The 18,696-nt window shown below is 49.1% G+C and overlaps 1 protein-coding gene across 12 annotated transcripts in view; it reads left to right on the top strand.

Annotated features, from left to right (window-relative positions):
* The first annotated feature begins 2,303 nt into the window (after positions 1 to 2,303).
* kif16ba (kinesin family member 16Ba) overlaps positions 2,304 to 18,696 on the top strand; it is a 21,366-nt gene continuing 4,973 nt past the window's right edge. For 3 of the 12 annotated variants that reach the window (XM_017442212.3, XM_037974690.1, XM_017442210.3), the window contains exons 1-24: positions 2,305 to 2,672; positions 4,220 to 4,289; positions 4,365 to 4,478; positions 4,575 to 4,691; positions 5,819 to 5,916; positions 6,079 to 6,188; positions 6,390 to 6,532; positions 6,788 to 6,956; positions 7,045 to 7,176; positions 7,262 to 7,437; positions 7,521 to 7,586; positions 7,685 to 7,744; positions 7,814 to 7,933; positions 8,021 to 8,072; positions 8,312 to 8,449; positions 8,729 to 8,811; positions 8,892 to 8,980; positions 9,918 to 9,950; positions 10,205 to 10,258; positions 10,949 to 12,232; positions 12,317 to 12,460; positions 12,547 to 12,649; positions 13,547 to 13,579; positions 13,827 to 13,874. In XM_017442212.3, coding sequence (XP_017297701.1) covers positions 2,626 to 2,672; positions 4,220 to 4,289; positions 4,365 to 4,478; positions 4,575 to 4,691; positions 5,819 to 5,916; positions 6,079 to 6,188; positions 6,390 to 6,532; positions 6,788 to 6,956; positions 7,045 to 7,176; positions 7,262 to 7,437; positions 7,521 to 7,586; positions 7,685 to 7,744; positions 7,814 to 7,933; positions 8,021 to 8,072; positions 8,312 to 8,449; positions 8,729 to 8,811; positions 8,892 to 8,980; positions 9,918 to 9,950; positions 10,205 to 10,258; positions 10,949 to 12,232; positions 12,317 to 12,460; positions 12,547 to 12,649; positions 13,547 to 13,579; positions 13,827 to 13,874 — 3,483 coding nt within the window. In that variant the 5' untranslated portion in view covers positions 2,305 to 2,625. Of the gene's footprint in view, positions 2,673 to 4,219; positions 4,290 to 4,364; positions 4,479 to 4,574; positions 4,692 to 5,818; positions 5,917 to 6,078; positions 6,189 to 6,389; positions 6,533 to 6,787; positions 6,957 to 7,044; positions 7,177 to 7,261; positions 7,438 to 7,520; positions 7,587 to 7,684; positions 7,745 to 7,813; positions 7,934 to 8,020; positions 8,073 to 8,311; positions 8,450 to 8,728; positions 8,812 to 8,891; positions 8,981 to 9,917; positions 9,951 to 10,204; positions 10,259 to 10,948; positions 12,461 to 12,546; positions 12,650 to 13,546; positions 13,580 to 13,826; positions 13,875 to 17,239; positions 17,930 to 17,975; positions 18,099 to 18,696 lie in introns of those variants that run through there. The other 9 variants (XM_025003152.2, XM_037974691.1, XM_017442211.3 and 6 more) reach the window with 6 other exon arrangements.

The following is an 18,696-nucleotide window of genomic DNA, read 5'->3' as shown; positions in this document are numbered from 1 at the left end:
ATCTTTTTTTATTTGACCGAGTCGGTGTACTGTATCAATAACGTCTGGAAATCTTGTCTTGAACTCTGGCAGAATCGCCTGACATATTTTTACCGCCTCAGAACGGACATCTTGTTCCTTGCTTTCAGGCACTCCATACAGGCGCAGGTTCCAGCGCCGTGCATAGTTCTCCAGCTCGGTGACCCGTTGGTCCATGCGCGGGCCAGCCGCTCAGCTGCGCTCCTGGCTGGATGGAGACGATGCTGCGGCGGGCGCACCTGTGCGTCCCGAGTGTCTGCTCGCCTGAGAAACGCTCACGAGCTGATGATGACTTGATCTCTAAATTGGAAGAAGCGAGGCTTCTGATTGGACTGTTGGAACAGAGAAGAACTAGTGGAGCCAATCAGGAGAATCCCCCGCGGTGACTCCGTCCAATCAGAAGCCTCGCTTCCCGTTAATTAGCACCTCCCTGAGGAGCAGCCAGGTGACTTCCTCCGTCAACTCTTCCCACTTTTCTTTGTTTAATTTTTAATGTAAAAAGTCGTTTATTGCAAACAAATCACCCATTCCAGTGGATCCTTGTAATCAAAGCATAAAGTTGAGCTCCTTTAATGACTGATTTTATTTAGGTGGACTTAAATCCATCATTTACATGATTTTTGACTGTAAATAAGTAAGTAGTTCATCACGTGTACTCGATAAATAAAACATCAGAAAGCTCCTCTTTCTCATTTGCTTTTTTTTTGTTATCTAAAACAACATTTATAATCAATAAATAAATCCAGTCGAATGACATGAAATGCACAGAGATCGTGCGTAGACTGACAAACAAAATGAGTCGAGGCTTTATTCCAAGGATGACAAGTATTTTAATCGATGAGCAGACATTAATAGGTACAGAAACATCTCTTCATGAATGCAGAAAACAACAGAACTGCCTCACAACGCAGAGCAAGGTGGCGTTTCTGCCACAAGATGGCGCAGGAGAGTCGTCAAAGCCACTTATTATTATTTTTATTTACACAGAAATATCTACAGCATAACAGTGATTAAATGTAATATGTTTATTTAATTTGACTATAACTACTAAACTAATGCTCTTGGATATTTAGTCAGTCTGAGCTCCTCCATCCTGTTTTCTGTTTCCTGCTTCCAGTGTTCAATAATCCAGACTCATAACTTTAAAATGTGCCGGTGAGATGCTGCTGGAGCGAGTCATGAAAACAAACACACCAGTTTTATCATCATCGATATGACAGTAGAATAAAATTTAACAATAATCTGTTCTGATAAACCAGCTCTGTAATCTCCTCCTGTGAAGAAAAGCTCAGAAAGTTTGATTCGAACCTCTCGATGCTGCGTCACCCAGTGGTTTGCTTTCTGCTGCGACTGTTTTTAGATTTCAGCATCTGTACAGACCTGACTGCAGGTCTGAATCACAGCCGTCCTGCAGGGAAGTTAAAAAACACAGGACAAGATTCTGATTTAATCACTAAAGGCTGTGATGTGACCTCCAATGATAAGAAAAGGTTCTTACGTCACTGGTTTTCATGTTTTCAGACTTCAGTGAAGAATAGTTCCTCGAGAACCAAATCAAAGATTTTATTAAAACACTGTTTTAGCTCTTCAGCCCACCTCAGCGCCTCCTTCTCCTCCTTCTCTCTCCTTTCTTCCTGCTGCCACTAAGTTTCTTTTAGATAAAATAAATCTAAATGATGATCACAAAATAAATGATTAACTCACAGAAACCTGAATCAGAATGTTCAGTAAACCTGAGAAGGATCTGACGGATCAGGGTTGGTTATTTACACAAAGATTTAGACTACAGTTATCTTTAAAAATGATTTGTTTACCTGTCAAATTGAATAAATTAATGTTAGCAATAAACCTGGATGTAAAAGTCTTGGACATTTTAGGTACATTGCATCATTTGAAGTAAAACTTTTATAACTTCTGCTTTATGGAACAAAAGTCTTGAGTCTAATTTGATTTTAAATTTTGCTTTAAGGAACCAGGTTTTGTTGTTATTCCTGAAAACAGTCAGGGAAAATCATAAATAAATAAAATAGGGAAAGACATTCAGAAAGACACATTTAGAACTAAAATATGTCTCAAGACAGTTTTAAAAGCTTTCACGATGACAAAACAAATAAGGTTTAATTTGTAGAAAGATTTATTGAGGAGTGTTGATTTTGTTTCACAGTAGATGTTTTGAATAAAATGTGTGTGTGTGTTTTATTCTTGTTTTGTTTTTATTGAGTTTATCCGTGAAACGCTGTTATTTTCCAGCGGAGGGTCAGTTTGTCCCTTCGGGGCTTCCATACCTGTTTTGATCAGCTGCTTTAAGCTAACAAGTTCAGAAGCCGGAGACGTGATTCGGTCCATGTCCGGGTGGGTGTGTGCTGTCACCTGGTTCTGATAGCATTAAATCAAGCCCGACATCCCCTCCCCCCTCTAACAGTTCGGTTGCTCCAGTGTTTTTGGTTCCGATGCTTATCTTCCGGACTTTTGTCCTTTTCCCGCTGCGCCTGATGCTAACCGGTTAGCCTGCGAGCTAACGGGCTGCTATAAAGCAGCGCGCGCTCCGCCGGCGGCTAACAGGCTGCAGACCGAACCGAACCGAACCGAACCACAGCGGGATGAGCCATGGCGTCGGTTCGGGTGGCTGTGCGGGTCAGGCCCATGAACAGAAGGTGAGTTCGGACAGAATGTGGATGTTTTGGTTGTTTGGTTGTTTTTCCCGGAAGCCGGCAGGTGTTCTTCAGGTCACTCACCTGGACTTTCAAACGAGCCGACCCAGAGGTTGTGGTTCTGGTTTTGGTTCTGGTTTTCCTCCTGTTTTCACACTAGAAACTGATTCAGTCCGGATTTAAAACCGGATTAAATTTCACAGCTTCAGGTTCGGTTGATTCAGTTCTTTTTATAAATTAAATAATTATTTATTGTTGGCAAAAAGTTTATAGAAACAAGAGTTTTAGCTCCTGAACAGCTTTAATAAAATAACATTTTAATCCCTGATTTAATAAAAATCAGATTTTTCCTGATAATTGTTGATAATTTAGGTTTAAAAATCTGAACCTTCAGGTTGTTTTTTTATTCTGATCCTGTTCTTTGATGTTTTAGGATCATAAATGATCAATAATCTGTTTTTGTGTCAGAAATCAGAATAATCCTCTTCAAAATGCAGATCTTTAATGTTTCAGGTCTTTTGAAATGTTAACATTTCTTCTGCTGCTCTTTTATTTAGTTTGTGCTTCAAACATCCAGCTGTTTAAAAAGAATCAGATTATTTCATCTGTCCCTCAGATTAATGTGATTTATCCTAATTATTTAATAAACTTTGTTGTTTTCTAATAAAACAATCTGTGAGATGATTTTATTTTTCCATGTTTTTAACAGAAATGTTTAACGTGGCAGAAAAATAAAATAAAATAAAATCAGCAGCAGATGAAGAACAAACTCATCGTTTTACTAAAGTTCTAAAGTCTGAATTAAAATAAAAACAAGAATCTGAATCATCAGAAGTTTAATCTCTTTATTTGTTGAACAGTTTTCATAAAACTTTCTCATCATCTTCAGAACGAATTGATTTGTTTTTAATAATTTTAGTTTTTAATTTAAAACTGTCTGTCAGTCTTTATTAAACCACCTTTATTCCTCCGATCCAATAAGTTCATAAAAATAAAATTATTCTGTGAGAACGTGTTCTCCCTCTGGAGACGGGTTCTGCTCTGGTTCTGCTCTGGTTCCTCCCTCAGTCCAACAACATGGAGACTCCTGATTGGTCCCAGGTGTCCCCTCAGTGATTCAGTGGAGGACACCTGTCCAGGTGTCCCCTCAGTGATTCAGTGGAGGACACCTGTCCAGGTGTCCCCTCAGTGATTCAGTGGAGGACACCTGTCCAGGTGTCCCCTCAGTGATTCAGTGGAGGACACCTGTCCAGGTGTCCCCTCAGTGATTCAGTGGAGGACACCTGTCCAGGTGTCCCCTCAGTGATTCAGTGGAGGACACCTGTCCAGGTGTCCCCTCGGTGGTTCAGTGGAGGACACCTGTGCAGGTGTCCCCTCCTGCTGGACACCCATGTCCCTGTGAAGGTTCTGTAAATCAGACCTGGACAGGTGTTGAAGGACTCAGAGAGACAAACCCTTCAGAAGACATTTAAAGCGTCCAGCTGTGGTTCAGGGTCAAATGGTGGAGAAACCAAAGGTCAGAAGGTCACCGGTTCATTCTTCTCTTCCAGGGAGAAAGATCTGACTGCGAAATGCATCATCAGGATGGAAGGAACCAGAACCTTCATCACCAACCTGAAGGTCAGTCTGCGTCTGAGTGAGAAGCTGGAATTTGACTCGGACCCGGCCTGCTTCCAACTCCTGTTTTCTGTTCAGATCCCAGATAACGTCGCTGGAGATTCCATGAGGGAACGAATCAAAACCTTCTCGTATGACTTCTCCTACGACTCCATGGACGGCGGGAGCTCCTCGTTCGTGTCTCAGGAGAAGGTGAAGCCTGGGTTCTCTCGTGTTGCTCTAAAAACGGTTTGTTTTTACTCTGGTGTGGCTTCATGTTTGACTCTTCATCTTCTTGCTCCTCTTCAGGTGTTCAGAGATTTGGGCTGTGATGTTCTGAAGGCGGCGTTCGAGGGCTACAACGCCTGCGTCTTCGCCTACGGGCAGACCGGCTCAGGGAAATCCTACACCATGATGGGACTTCCAGTAAGAGCATGAAGCTTTCGCTCCCCTCCTCCCAGAGCGGACCGGTCCGCTCTGATAAGACCATTGATCTGTTTGTCCTCTTCAGAGAAGACTGAGCAAACACGATGAAGATTTCTGGACCTGCAGTCGGCGAACTGAGAGGTTCTGTTGCTAATGAGACCGGCTGTGGGCTGATAACCGGACAGAACCACTAAATGTTCCTGCAGTTTAAAGGTTTTAAAAGCAGAGGACAGAAACGTTAAACGTCACAGCTCGTCTGCCTGTTTCTCATCTGCAGCAAGCTACAAGAGTTAGCTTGTTAGCAGGCTAATAACAGCTGACCTCAGCGTTACTTTACAACAGGTGTAAATATGTTAGGATTATCAATAAACTGATCTGCTCTGCATCCTGTGGAGGTAAAACGAGACAGCAGTTTTTAATTTCTCTTCAGGGAAACTCCTTCTTTCTGGGAACAGAAGTTAGTCTCAGCTTTCAGTGACCGATGTTTCAGCCGAGCGGCCTTCATGAAACAAGCTGAAGGAGCTGAAGGACCTGATCTGGACCTGATCAGCTGCTGGTTCAGGTCAGGCTCTGATAAAAGACTTGATTAGATCAGCTGCAGGATTCCTGGTTTATCTGCCGGAGAAAACGGATCGAAGGGTCGGAGTCTGAGTGGAACCATGTGAGCTTTCATTCAGCCTGATCAATAACCCGCCAGCAGATCAGGACGTCAGTCCTCACGTCTCTGCTGCAGAGAAAGTGGACATTATTCACTGGAGGACGTCCTCAGAGACGTCGGTCTGACTGCTGAGGACAGATTCACTGCAGTCCCAAAACACGTCAACAGGTTTTCACTGGAGGTCCAACAGAACCGTCTCATTCTGAGACAAAAAACATCCGTCTGTCCCGCATGATCTGTCCATCTGTCCCTCCCCCTCTGTCCATCTGTCCCTCACCATCTGTCCATCTGTCCCTCACCTTCTGTCCACTCAGCTTTCTAACACAGCTGCTCCATTTCCATGGTAGCCTGTTACCGTGGAGACGGTGGGGTTTACGTCTCCCGTTACCATGGAGACGGAGTTGTAGAGTTGCTGTCAGCTGCCGGCGCCCTGATCCTGATCCTGACTCTGACGTTCCTTTGTCTTCAGGGAGACGCTGGTTTGATTCCCAGGATCTGTGAGGGCTTGTTCAGTCGGATCTCCGAGGCGACCCGGTGGGACGAAGCGTCGTTTCGGACAGAAGTCAGGTGAGTTCTGCTCCTAAAGAGACCGAGTCCAGTATAATCAGAGTCCACTGGCTTCTGGTCAGTCAGGAGGAGAGACCTTCGTCTCCTGACTCCGACAGGAAGTCCGGTTTCATGTGGTTCTCAGTGAAGATTCATCTTTTTATCTTCTGTTGGTGCTTCCAGCTACCTGGAGATCTACAACGAGAGAGTGAGAGACCTGCTGAGGAGGAAATCCTCTCACACCTACAACCTGAGAGTCAGGGAGCATCCCAAGGATGGACCCTACGTGGAAGGTGACCGCAGAGACCACGTCTGACAACATCAACACAACCTGACCTCTGACCTTTGACCTCTGCTCTGTGTGCTTCAGTCCTAACGGTTGTTTTTTTCCGAAGCTGCAGAACGTTGGAGACCAGATTACTGCTGTTCTCCGTTTCAGTGCAGGGAGAATAACGTGTTCTGAGTAACGTTTCAGCCGAACCTCTGGTCCTCAGATCTGTCCAAACACCTGGTGCAGAACTACAGCGACGTGGAGGAGCTGATGGAGGCGGGAAACATCAACCGCACGACCGCCAGCACCGGCATGAACGACGTCAGCAGCCGTTCGCACGCCATCTTCACCATCAACTTCACGCAGGTCAGAGTCGAAGAACAGCGGCAGGAAGTCAGTTACGACAGACTCTTATTTTGCAGAGGCTCTCTGAGCTTTATTGTGAAGCTCCAGGTTCAGTCCTCTTCCTGTTCCTCTGAATCCTCCTGAACATCAGAGCTCTGATTAGAGACGACAGGAAGGATCTGTGGGGGCGGCCATGTTGGAAACAGGAGGAAGAGAAGCATGCTGGGTAATACAGACTCTGGATGAGTTGGTGAAACTTTGACTTCCTGTTTTCAGGCCAAGTTTGACGCTGAGATGCCGTGTGAGACGCTCAGTAAGATCCACCTGGTCGATCTGGCGGGCAGCGAGCGGGCTGACACCACCGGAGCCACCGGCGTCCGGCTGAAGGAAGGAGGAAACATCAACAAGTCGCTGGTCACGCTGGGAAACGTCATCTCTGCTCTGGGTCAGGAAGGACGGATGTTAAAGTCTGATCGTTCCGTCTGTCCCGGGTCGACTCTTCCTGACGCTTGTCGCCGTGTGTTTGTCTCCAGCTGACATGACGCAGGACGGCGTGAACACCAACCTGAAGAAGAAGTCCGTGTTTGTTCCCTACAGGGACTCGGTGCTAACATGGCTGCTGAAGGACAGCCTGGGGGGCAACGCCAAGACCATCATGATCGCCAGTGAGCTCCGACGCCACTCGTATGTTTGTTCAAATCCAAACCTGCTACATGCTGTCAATCAAAGTCATCCCCGTTTCCATCGCAGCCATCTCTCCCGCTGACGTGAACTACGGCGAGACGCTGAGCACGCTGCGCTACGCCAACCGGGCCAAGAACATCATCAACAAACCCACCATCAACGAGGACGCCAACGTCAGGCTGATCCGGGAGCTGCGGGCTGAAATCGCCCGGCTGAAGGCTCTGCTGGTTCAGGGGAACCAGGTACAGGAGCGCGGACGGCGGCGGGAGGAAGGATCTGTAAGCCGTGAGGCGTGATGAGAGCCTGTTTGTTTGTTTGTTGTCAGATCGCTCTGCTGGACTCTCCTACCGCTCTGAGCATGGAGGAGAAGCTGCATCAGAACGAGGCCCGGGTCAGTCCCCAGATGCTGCTGATTATTGTCCTTGTTTCTGTTTAATCTGCAGCAGGACAGAAAGTTCTTTCTCCTGATGGTTGGTTCTGGGTTTGCAGGTTCTGGAGCTGACCAAAGAGTGGACCAACAAATGGAACGAGACCCAGAACATCCTGAAGGTGAGACTGTCTGAGTGAAGCTGAGCTTTGCTGCTCGGCTGCCGTCCAACCGTCAGCTTTCTGTTTCAGGAGGAGACTCTGGCTCTGAGGAAGGAAGGCATCGGCGTCGTGTTGGACTCGGAGCTGCCGCACCTCATCGGCATCGACGACGACCTCCTGAGCACCGGCATCATCCTGTACCACCTCAAGGTCCTGATGGCGCCGGCGCCAGAACGACCCGATTGCGGCTTTATCTCCGTTTGACTGAAGCAACAACGTGTTTCTGCTCTTCTTCAGGAGGGACGGACGTTTGTGGGACGAGAGGACGCGTCCACGGAGCAGGACATCAGTGAGTCGCTTTATTTCACAGATTTCAAAAAGAAGTTGTTTTAAAACACGGGTGGGAAATAAAAACAACATTTATTTAAATACTGCCTTGTTTGCATCTTTAAAGTTTTTATTCATTCTTCTTATTAAAACTGCATTGGAGTGAAGTCCTGAAACCCTGCAGACCTGCAGTTAAAGGCTGAAGGACTGAAATTCAGTGAAGATTTAGTTTTTTGACTGAAGGAGACATCCTGTCTGCAGTTCTGCACGGCCTGGACCTGGAGAGTGACCACTGCGTGTTCCAGAACCAGAACGGGACGGTGACCCTGGTGCCGCTCGGCGGAGCTCAGTGCTCCGTTAACGGGCTTCAGGTGACGGCGCCAGCGCAGCTCAACCAAGGTGAGGACGGGTTTCACCTGCCAGGAACAGGAAATGATGACAATAAGAATCTTTGTTGTTGCAAAGATAAAAATCTGAATATTTAGGAATATTTCACTTTTTTCACACAGATTGTTTATCAGATATCTTTGTGTTTTAGTCCAAGTTGTTCTGCTGTAGAAACATTTAAATGTGTATTTCTGGAAGGTAAAGATGTGGAGAACCTGTCGTGTTGAACCTTCAGATGAAGCCCTGCTCCTCACGCTCAGGTTCACATTTATTTTTGTCTCGTCCGTCCAGGAGCCGTAATTCTGCTCGGTCGAACCAACATGTTTCGCTTCAACCATCCGAAGGAGGCGGCCAAGCTGAGGGAGAAACGGAAGGTGAGGCCCTGATGGGTCCAGGTCTGGACCTCCTGAAGCTGCTCCGGCTGACGGCTTCTCTGACCTCCTTGTCTCCTCAGAGCGGCCTCCTGTCCACCTTCAGCCTGTCCATGACGGATCTGTCTAAATCCTGTGAAAACCTGTCCACCGTGATGCTCTACAACCCGGGGTGAGTCCGCTGCCTCCAGACCAGGTCTGAGTTCAGTCATGATGTCATGACACGCCGCTGTGGGCTGCAGGCCACGCCTCCAGCTCCGCAGCGGTTCCTGGAACCATCGGGGAACATCTCGGAGCACTTCCTGCAGGAGCATCATGAACCTGCTGCGGGGTAAAGGTTTATAAATAACCTTCAGAGCTGAGGCTGGACGTCAGGATCCATTGTCTCCGACCAGCCGTTAGCTCATCAGCCCGAGCCGAGAAAAGAGTTTAATCTGTTTTATATCTGAGGAGAAACTGTGATGATGTCATCATCATAAAGACTTATTTATTGAATCCATGAGCAGAAATCACTTCTCTGAGTTTTATGATCCTCTCCTTCAAAATAAAACTAAAATCAGAGACGGTTCATGTCCTGAAAACTCAACAAACTTTAAATCATTATTTCCTCAGTTTCTGGTTTTAATTTATTTATGTATTTATTTATCTTTTTCCCCCAAACAGACTTTTTCTGCTGTTTCTGTATGAATGTTGAAAATCAAAGGATTTATTTGTATTTAAAGGTGATTTTAAGTTAATCCGGTTAGATTTATATCACTTCTGATACAGTATTTATTTACTCCATTTGATTTTGTATCAGTTAATGATTCATTTAAAGACTTTCAGGTTTCTGTTCTGCAGAGGATGAACTGCTGAATATTATTCTGACCGATCAGGTGATCATGTGATCGGTCAGGTGATCAGGTGATCAGATGATCAGGTGATCGATCAGATGATCAGTCGTTCGATCAGGTGATCATGTGATCGGTCAGGTGATCAGGTGATCATCTGATCACCTGATGTGGGACCTCCTGTTAGCGGTTAACCTGTGAATGAGGAGGACTTGTTGCTGTGATCAGATCAAACCCAGTCTGAAGGTATTAACTGTGTCCACCCTGTCCCGTTGACAGTCTCTTCACTGAGAAGGGCCCCGTCTTCCTCAGGTAGACTCAGCTGTCCACTTCCTGTCTAACTGTCCCTTTCTGACCCAGAGACGTCCGTTGACTTGTCCAGTCTGTCCATTGTCTGTTTTTAATTTGTCCATCCGTTTGTTGCTTCTGCTCACTGTGACGTGTCAGACTAGAGTTTGTCATCTGCTTGAGTTTGATTTGCTGCCTTCCCTGTGTGTCCACTGAGTGTCCGTCTGCTGTAGAGGAGGAGGAGGAAAGACGCTGACGAAGGTGTTTGTTTTCCTCAGGTTGGAGTTTGAGAGGCAGCAGAGAGAAGAGCTGGAGAAACTGGAGATGAAAAGGTAAAAAAAGTGAATAAATTCTGCCAGCTGCCTATATTACCCAGCATGCATTTCTTCCTCCTGTTTCCATCATGGCCGCCCCCACAGAGCCTTCCTGTTGTCTCTAATCAGAGGAGGATTCAGAGGAACAGGAAGAGATCTTTCACAATAAAAGTCCTCTCCACAATAAGAGTCTGTCACAGCTTAGATAATTGCAGAGGAAGTCCTAACTTCCTGTTGGACTTTACAGAATAAAACTGATGTTTGTAGTATTTTTATCAGTCAGTGCTGTGAAGGATGGGCGAGCATGTAATGACTCCAAGATGGCCGCCACAGCTGTTTGACTACAGGTTGGTGTGGTAGTAGCTGAGAGTCATCCCCCGTACACAGCAGAGCGGTCTGTGGAGCAGAGCAGGTTGTAGAGCAGAGCGGTCTGTGGAGCAGAGCAGGTTGTAGAGCGGAGCAGGTTGTAGAGCAGAGCGGTCTGTGGAGCAGAGCAGGTTGTAGAGCGGAGCAGGTTGTAGAGCGGAGCAGTCTGTGGAGCGGAGCAGGTTGTAGAGCGGAGCAGGTTGTAGAGCGGAGCGGTCTGTGGAGCGGAGCAGGTTGTAGAGCGGAGCGGTCCACTCCTGGTCTTCGTCAGGAGAAGGCTGAAGGCTGCTTGGACCATGTGACCAGTTTTCAGATCCTGTAAACGGCGTTTTGTTCCTGCAGGAGGATGATCAAAGAGATGGAGGCGAAGCAGCAGAGCGAGAAGGCGGAGCTAGAGCGCCTCCAGCAGGAGGTGGAGAGTCAGCGCAAGGAGTCCGAGGAGGTCCAGCAGAGAATCCTCCGCCAGGAGGAGAGCCTCCGCCACCGCAGCCAGGACATCGACACCCGGCTGAGGGACTTCCTGGCTGAGAAGGAGCGCTTCGAGGAGGAGAGGCGCTCTGAGGTCAGGGGGGAGGAGCTTCAGCACAGGAAGTGTTGGAAACAACAGCAGGAGGGTGGTGTGGAGGAGGAGGAGGAGGAGGAGGAGGAGGAGAAGCGGAGGCAGCAGGAGGTTGCGGAGCAGACTGAGATCTACCGCGAGCTGGAGAAACTGAAACAGGAGCGCACGGAGCAGAGGGTCCGCCTGGAGGCGGAGCGGCGGCGGCTGGAGGAGCAGGAGCGGGAGCAGCTCAGTCTGGTGGGGAGGCTGGAGGAGCAGCTGAGGGAGAAACACGAGGCCGCCGCCGCCCTGCTGACCCGGGAGGAGGCCCGTCGCCTGGAGGAGGAGCGGCGAGCTCTGGCCGAGATCAGGGAGGAGCTCCTTCGTGCCAGAGAGGCTGCGGAGCGGACGGATGGGGAGGACGCCAGCAGGGAGGCCCGGTCCGCCCAGAACCGGTACCTGGACTTTAAGGAGGCTCAGGTGAAGGAACTGGGCCGGATTGAGGAGGAGTTCCGACAGCAAAAGGAGCGCCTCGAGGAGGAGGTGGCTGCTGAGAGGAGCGCGCTGCTGCTCCTCGCCCACAGCCTGAAGGAGGTGCAGGACACCACGGCCGTCTGCCACGAGGAGCAGGTGGTCAAACAGGCGGAGCGGCGACTGCAGTTCAAGGAGCGACAGCTCGCCAACATGGCCGACAGCTTCCTTCCCACGCTGGCCGAGGAGAAGCAGAGAGCCATGGAGGTGCTGGACGGTCCACCGGGCCTGGACAACACGCTGTTCCAGGTGGAGAAGGAGCTGGAGGACAAGGAGGAGAAGCTGCACCTCCACCTTCACAGCGCCCAGCAGCTGCAGCAGCTGCAGGACTCCTACGAGTTCACGGCCAACGTGGCGCGGCAGGAGGACAAGGTCCGGAGGAAGGAGCAGGAGATCCTGGAGTCCAAGGAGAAACAGCAGAGGGAGGCCATGGAGCAGGCGGTGGCCCGGCTGGAGAGGAGGCACTCTGCTCTGAGGCGCAGCGTCTCCTTGGAGCCGGACTCCGAGGAGCACCGGTACCAGAGTTCAGGGAGCAGAACCTCACTGGACCAGCAGAGGTCAGAATCAGAACAACACATTTACCTGCAGCCAGATGAGGAGGCAGGAGGAGGCAGGAGCTCAGGTGTTTCTCTCCTCTGCAGAGTCGAGCAGGAGATCCAGAAGCTGCGGCAGGACGACAACAACCGGACCGGCTCGGTCGGTACCGACGACAAGACGGGTCGCAGCAGCTCCCCGGTCAGCCACATCCAGAGTCTGAACCCAGTTCTGCCACTGTCAGACGACCGGTACGACCCGTGGCCCGGTTCCTCCGTCCTGCTAACATCTCCTTTCCTGAAAGGTGTTCTGAAGCTAACGGGTCGTTCTTCTGCAGGATCAAGGCGTTCATCGAGGAGGAGGTGCAGCGGCGGCTGAGGAAGATCAACCTTCTGAACGGCAGCAACATGAACCTGTCTGTGTCGACAGAATCTCTCAGAGTAAGACTGTCAGCAATCTGTCAGCAATCTGACAGCAATCTGACAACAATCTGACCCGTTTCTCAGAACTCTGACAACAAACAGGTGCTGTTGACCTTTCACAGATCAGGCTCCGCCTCCTTCAGAACAGAATCATCCTGATTCGCTGCTGAGGTTCTGAACTGATCCAAATCTGACCTGAACTGAACAGAAACACCCAACAGGTTCCACCGAGTCGTTATTTATTAAACAATCACCGGGTCCAGCTCCCAACCCAACAGAACCTGGTTCCAGTAGAACCTCCTCCAGCAGCAGAACTCTCAGTGGGTTCCTGGTTGTGGAAGAGTTGTGGCCCACTCTTCTTTCCAGCGTTGCTGCAGCTCTCTGAGGTTCTGGTTCTGGTTCTGGACAGATGGCCTCACATCTGACTCCAGAATCAGCCCAAGCCATGACCTTTGACCCTTCCCAGGTTGATTCTCTGAGGTCATTGCTGATGTCTTTCCGCCCTGGCGTTGTGCTAACTCACACCTGGAGCTCCGGAGCAGCAGAACCTCAGCAGAACCTCCTGATCCTGAGGAACCTGATTTCTGGTTCTGTTTAATAAATAACGACCCGGTGGAACCTGTTTCTGTTCACCTGAGGTCTGATGTGGATCCGTTAGAACCTGGTGAGGTTCTGAAACCTGGATCTGAAGGAGGTGGTCTTTATTCTTCCTGTGACTGTAGATGTTTTATTGACTTTTAAATCTTAACTTTTATTTGGATCCCAAAGAAGTTCCAAAGGTTTTATAGTAAAAGGTAGATTAAGGTAGACCTTCTGGTAGACCTTCTGCTGCACCTGGTTGGTTGGCTGCGGTTCTCAGACCTTCAGGGTCCGTGACTCTGTGGAGATCTGATGTTTAGCTCTTTAACTCTGCAGGCCGAGGAGGAGGAAGTTAGATTAACAGACGAGGTAAGACCGGATCCATCAGCTCTGATCTGCATGACTCCCGGGACTGTTGGGTTCTTATGGGCTCTGTTGGGTTCTGATGGGTTCTGTTGGGCTCCTCTCCTCTTGGGTTTATTTGATCCTGGATTTGTTTAATCCCATCCTCTTCTCCTCAGTTTTATTTTCAAAAATAACCCCTAATCTGGATTTTATTTACGAAATGCTGCATCTTGTTTATCAGTTGGTTTATTTTTGTTTATCTTGTTTTCAGGAGGATGAAAAGCTGCAAAACGTTAATCCAAGAAGACAGAAATATGAGGTAAGACTGAGTTTCTTCTGTGTTTTAGGGACAATCTGTCTGTGGCATGATATGAACACAACAAATCTGAACTTCATTCTTTATTCTGTATATTTGAATCAGTTTGATGGAATCAGAATCTGCAGGTTCAAACAGGAAGTTCTAAACCAGCGCTCATTTAATTCTTTAATTTCTTCAAACTTGCGTTTGAGACGTTGTTTGTTTGTACCTGTCAGCCTAATCTGCATGTCAGACCTCTTCACTCATTTCCAATCTCACCTGAGCACCTGGTGGCTTTAATTCTCTCTGGGGTGGACTGTGTACAAGTCCTCCTTGCCGATGTAGTCATGGACTTCCCCCTTGTGCACACAGAGATCCTGCTGGTCTAACCTCCCGCCCTCCTTTCCTGATGTCCAGGAGAACGTGTTAGAAGAACTAGGGAGTGGTCTCCTAAAGCCTCTCCGAGAAAAACTGCTCGAGTCCTCAGCTGAACTCGTGATTGAAAAAGATCTGGACAAAACCAAATGGTGGAAAGAAGTTAATCTCCTTGTAGAAAACGAGGGTCAAGTAGTCTGTGGATTTGACTGTTTTCCTAAAAGACAAGAAACTAACGGATTTAATGAGAACAAGAAGGTTCCTGCCAAAGGAAGGGACTCTTTCTGCCGGGTTTCTGAAGAAGAAGAATCACTGCTGAAAAAGTGCTTTCAAGTTAACCAAACATGTGAAGCAGAGACAGAAGAAGAATCAGAGCTTTCCAGGTCCCAGAGCATCATCAGCTGTGAGGTTTCAAAAGAGGCCATCAGTGGTGACATGAATGAAGATGAAAAGGAAGAGAAGATGTCAGACACTAAGAACTTTAATATAATCCATAAGAAAATGTTTGATCTGGAGAAAGAGTCCGGAGCGTCTGAAGATCTGCCATCGAAGTCACAATGCTCTGAAAATGATGCCCGTAAAGAGTTGAACATTATTAATGCTCACGTGGAACAAGAGAAAATGTTGGACACTAAGAACTTTGCACTAGCCAATAACCAAACATATAACCTGGAGCTAGAAGAGTCCGATGCTCGGTCCGAAGTGTCAGAGGCGTCCGAGGCTCGGTCCGAAGTGTCAGAGGCGTCCGAGGCTCGGTCCGAAGTGTCAGAGGCGTCCGAGGCTCGGTCCAAGGTGTCAGAGGCGTCCGAGGCTCGGTCCAAGGTGTCAGAGGCGTCCGAGGCTCGGTCCAAGGTGTCAGAGGCGTCCGAGGCTCGGTCCAAGGTGTCAGAGGCGTCCGAGGCTCGGTCCAAGGTGTCAGAGGCGTCCGAGGCTCGGTCCAAGGTGTCAGAGGCGTCCGAGGCTCGGTCCAAGGTGTCAGAGGCGTCCGAGGCTCGGTCCAAGGTGTCAGAGGCGTCCGAGGCTCGGTCCAAGGTGTCAGAGGCGTCCGAGGCTCGGTCCAAGGTGTCAGAGGCGTCCGAGGCTCGGTCCAAGGTGTCAGAGGCGTCCGAGGCTCGGTCCAAGGTGTCAGAGGCGTCCGAGGCTCGGTCCAAGGTGTCAGAGGCGTCCGAGGCTCGGTCCAAGGTGTCAGAGGCGTCCGAGGCTCGGTCCAAGGTGTCAGAGGCGTCCGAGGCTCGGTCCAAGGTGTCAGAGGCGTCCGAGGCTCGGTCCAAGGTGTCAGAGGCGTCCGAGGCTCGGTCCAAGGTGTCAGAGGCGTCCGAGGCTCGGTCCAAGGTGTCAGAGGCGTCCGAGGCTCGGTCCAAGGTGTCAGAGGCGTCCGAGGCTCGGTCTGTGAAATTGCAGAGCTCTGAAGAAGTTTCCAGGGAGAAGCTGAACATTATTAATGCTCCTCCAGAAGAAGAGGCTGAAGCAAAGAAAATGACACCCAGCAGGAGCTACGTTTGGGAGTACATTGCAAAGGTCAAGAACCAAACCCTCTACCCGTGGAGGTCAGAGGTCAGATCTGAGGATTCCAGGTCACAAAGTTCTGGTACTCATCATATCAGCTCTGATCAGGATTCTAAGACTGTTGGTGGTGAAACAGGACAAGTAAAAGAAAAGGAAGCAGAGAAAGTTTCAGCAAACATGAACTACATCTGGGAGTATGTTAGAAACATCAAAAACCAGCCGCTCTACCCATGGAGACCTGAATCTGAATGTTCCAAGGATCAGAGCTCTGAAAACGACGCCTCACAGCAAGACTTGGAGTCCATCACAGATCCAATGGGAGGTGAAGCTGCAGGAAGGGCGTCTGCCAACAGGAGCTTCGTTTGGGAGTACATCGAAAAAGTTAAGAATCAAAGACTGAACCCGTGGAGAGCACAGGATTCTGGACTTCCTGTGGATCCATCATCGGATCCATCATCGGACTCTCAGAGTTCTGGAAATTACTCCATACAGGATTTGAAAGAGGCCGGTAAAAACTATGTTTTGGATTACTTTGGAGGAAAGTTTTCAGAAGCGTACAAAGATGCAGAGAGAAGACTTCAGGGCACACGGGACATCCTTCGAAGTGTTGGAGTCGATGAAATAAAGTTTGTTGTGTCTCAGTACGTCTCCGTGGTGTCCAAAGAGCTGCCGCTGATCCAACAAGCCCAGCTTCAACTACCAGAACCAGAACCTCCTGCTGCTGCAGAACCCAACGTGGGTTTGATGGATCTGTCGAACAGTGGCTCTGCCGGTCCTCTTCGGGGTTTTAGAGTATCGGTTCTTTCAGGAGTCTCCGAGTGGCCTGAGGGGTCTGTGTCTTCAGTCAGGAACACAAGTCCAGCAGAGTTTCATCAGAGGCTGATCCAGCTGCCACCACCTCTGTCTCAGCTGCAGAGTCTTTCATCTCAGCAGCTCCTGCAAAAAATGGAGGCTCTGTTGCCTCAAAGACGAGCTGGAAGGATTCTGAGTGTCTTCTGGATCAAAACGGCCAGCTACAAGCAACCCATTCCAAAACCTGCTTGTCTGCTTTTGTCAGATCAGGACCTGGTGGTGGTTTCAGCTGGAACAGAACCTGGTGACACCCTGACTCTGGCTCATCAGTTGGACCTTCTGCAGATCAAAGAGGTCCAGATCAGTTTAGCCGGGCAGCACGTCCGTCTGATCGGCTGCGGGGAAGATACCGTTTTAGCCGTTTTCACTCACAGCAAAGATCTCACTCAGGAGTTCTGTAAGGTTCTACTGAAGGCTCGCTCTCCTAACGAGGTCTCTGCGCTGACTGAGGGTCACGCCTTGCTCTCAGATGACCTCATGGCCCTCTCTTTGGATTGGACGTCCAATGTTCCTGATGTCGTCTTGGACAATGGTCTTTACATCACCAACAGATTCAAGCGGGTCCTCGCAGACCTGCTTTATATTGTCCACGGGAACATGGACGGTCCAGACAGACCGTCCCTGGCTGATGTTTGTCCTTTGCTCTACACCAGCGTCAAGGTCAAGAGCTCCACCCAGGTCCATCAGGACACCATCTTCCAGTTCCTTCTGACGGACACTCACGTAGCTCTTCTCCTGGAGGACGGAGTCTTTCACCCGGTGCCGCGGGGGTCCAGTCTGGTTCCCGGCCAGCCCCAGTTTCAAAGCCTCATGGTCCGCAGGCGTTCACACATCAGATGTCTGCTGGTGAGGAAGAACTGCCTCACCACAGACATCATCTTCACAAATCGCCATCCGTCCCCTCTGAAGCGGAAGGTGGAGCTGAGACGCGGCTCGGCTGAAGTTCCTTGCTCCAGAAGTCGGAGTGACTCGTGGAAACTGACCTTCGGCTGCTCCTCAGAAGCTCAGGTCCTGATTAATCATCTGTGCATCTGAAAGCAGATGTTCCTTGATGTCTCCACGAGTCGGCCTGATGCTGTTTTTAGTTTGGGTCCAAACGTGTCGACTCAGAACTCTTCAATGTGCGGCAGTAAAAGATTTTAAAAATATTTTAACCTTTTTCTTTTTAATGTTGCTGCTATGAACGTGATAAACATCAATAATCAGTGCAATAAATAAACTAATTCTAAACTTTGCTGTAAATGTCTTTAAGTTTTAGTCGTTTTGATCGTGTTTGTTTGGAAACTGGCTTCAGGTGAAGGAAGAAGAAACATGAATAAAGTTTGATTATCAGCTGAACGTCATCCTGTTTCTCTTCCTGTCTGTTTTTATTCGGACCTCCCTCTGCAGCACTTGGTGACCCGACCCGTCGGGTCGAGCCACGGCGCCGTCCAGGAGCCCGTTAAAATTAGCATTCCTCGTTACGTTCTCCGCGGACAGGGCAAGGACGAGCACTTTGAGTTCGAGGTGAAGGTGAGTCTGCTGGGGTCCGGCAGGTCGACCAGCTTTTATCTGTCTGTACAACCCTCAGCAGGGAGGGGAGGGAGGGAGGGATGTGCAGATCAGCTCACTGCTGTGTTAATGCTTGGAATTTAGAACAGAAGTTAAGTCGCCTTTAAAATAAAACCTCAGGATGATAAAAACTCCGTAATCTGTCAGATCCAACCCACCGTCTGCAGAAACGGGTCAGTGAGTCCATTTCAGCTGAAATGATTAAAGATCTGAAAATTCATAAATATTCTGTTTGTGACAGAAGTTAAAGAAATAAAGATAAACAATGTGCAGAAATACACCTGGACTACGAAGGACCGAGTCCACCGCAGGAGGACCGAGTCCACCGCAGGACCGAGTCCACCGCAGGACTGAGTCCACCGCAGGAGGACAGAGTCCACCGCAGGAGAACAGAGTCCACCGCAGGAGAACAGAGTCCACCGCAGGAGAACAGAGTCCACCGCAGGAGGACCGAGTCTGCAGGAGGACTGAGTCCATCGCAGGACAGAGTCCACCGCAGGACAGAGTCCACCGCAGGAGGACGGAGTCCACCGCAGGACGGAGTCCACCGCAGGAGGAC

The sequence above is a fragment of the Kryptolebias marmoratus genome, linkage group LG3 (assembly GCF_001649575.2).
Source record: "Kryptolebias marmoratus isolate JLee-2015 linkage group LG3, ASM164957v2, whole genome shotgun sequence".
In the NCBI taxonomy this organism is placed as follows: domain Eukaryota; kingdom Metazoa; phylum Chordata; class Actinopteri; order Cyprinodontiformes; family Rivulidae; genus Kryptolebias; species Kryptolebias marmoratus.
Note: the sequence above shows the minus strand (reverse complement) of the source record. Positions and strands in the feature narration are given on the sequence as shown.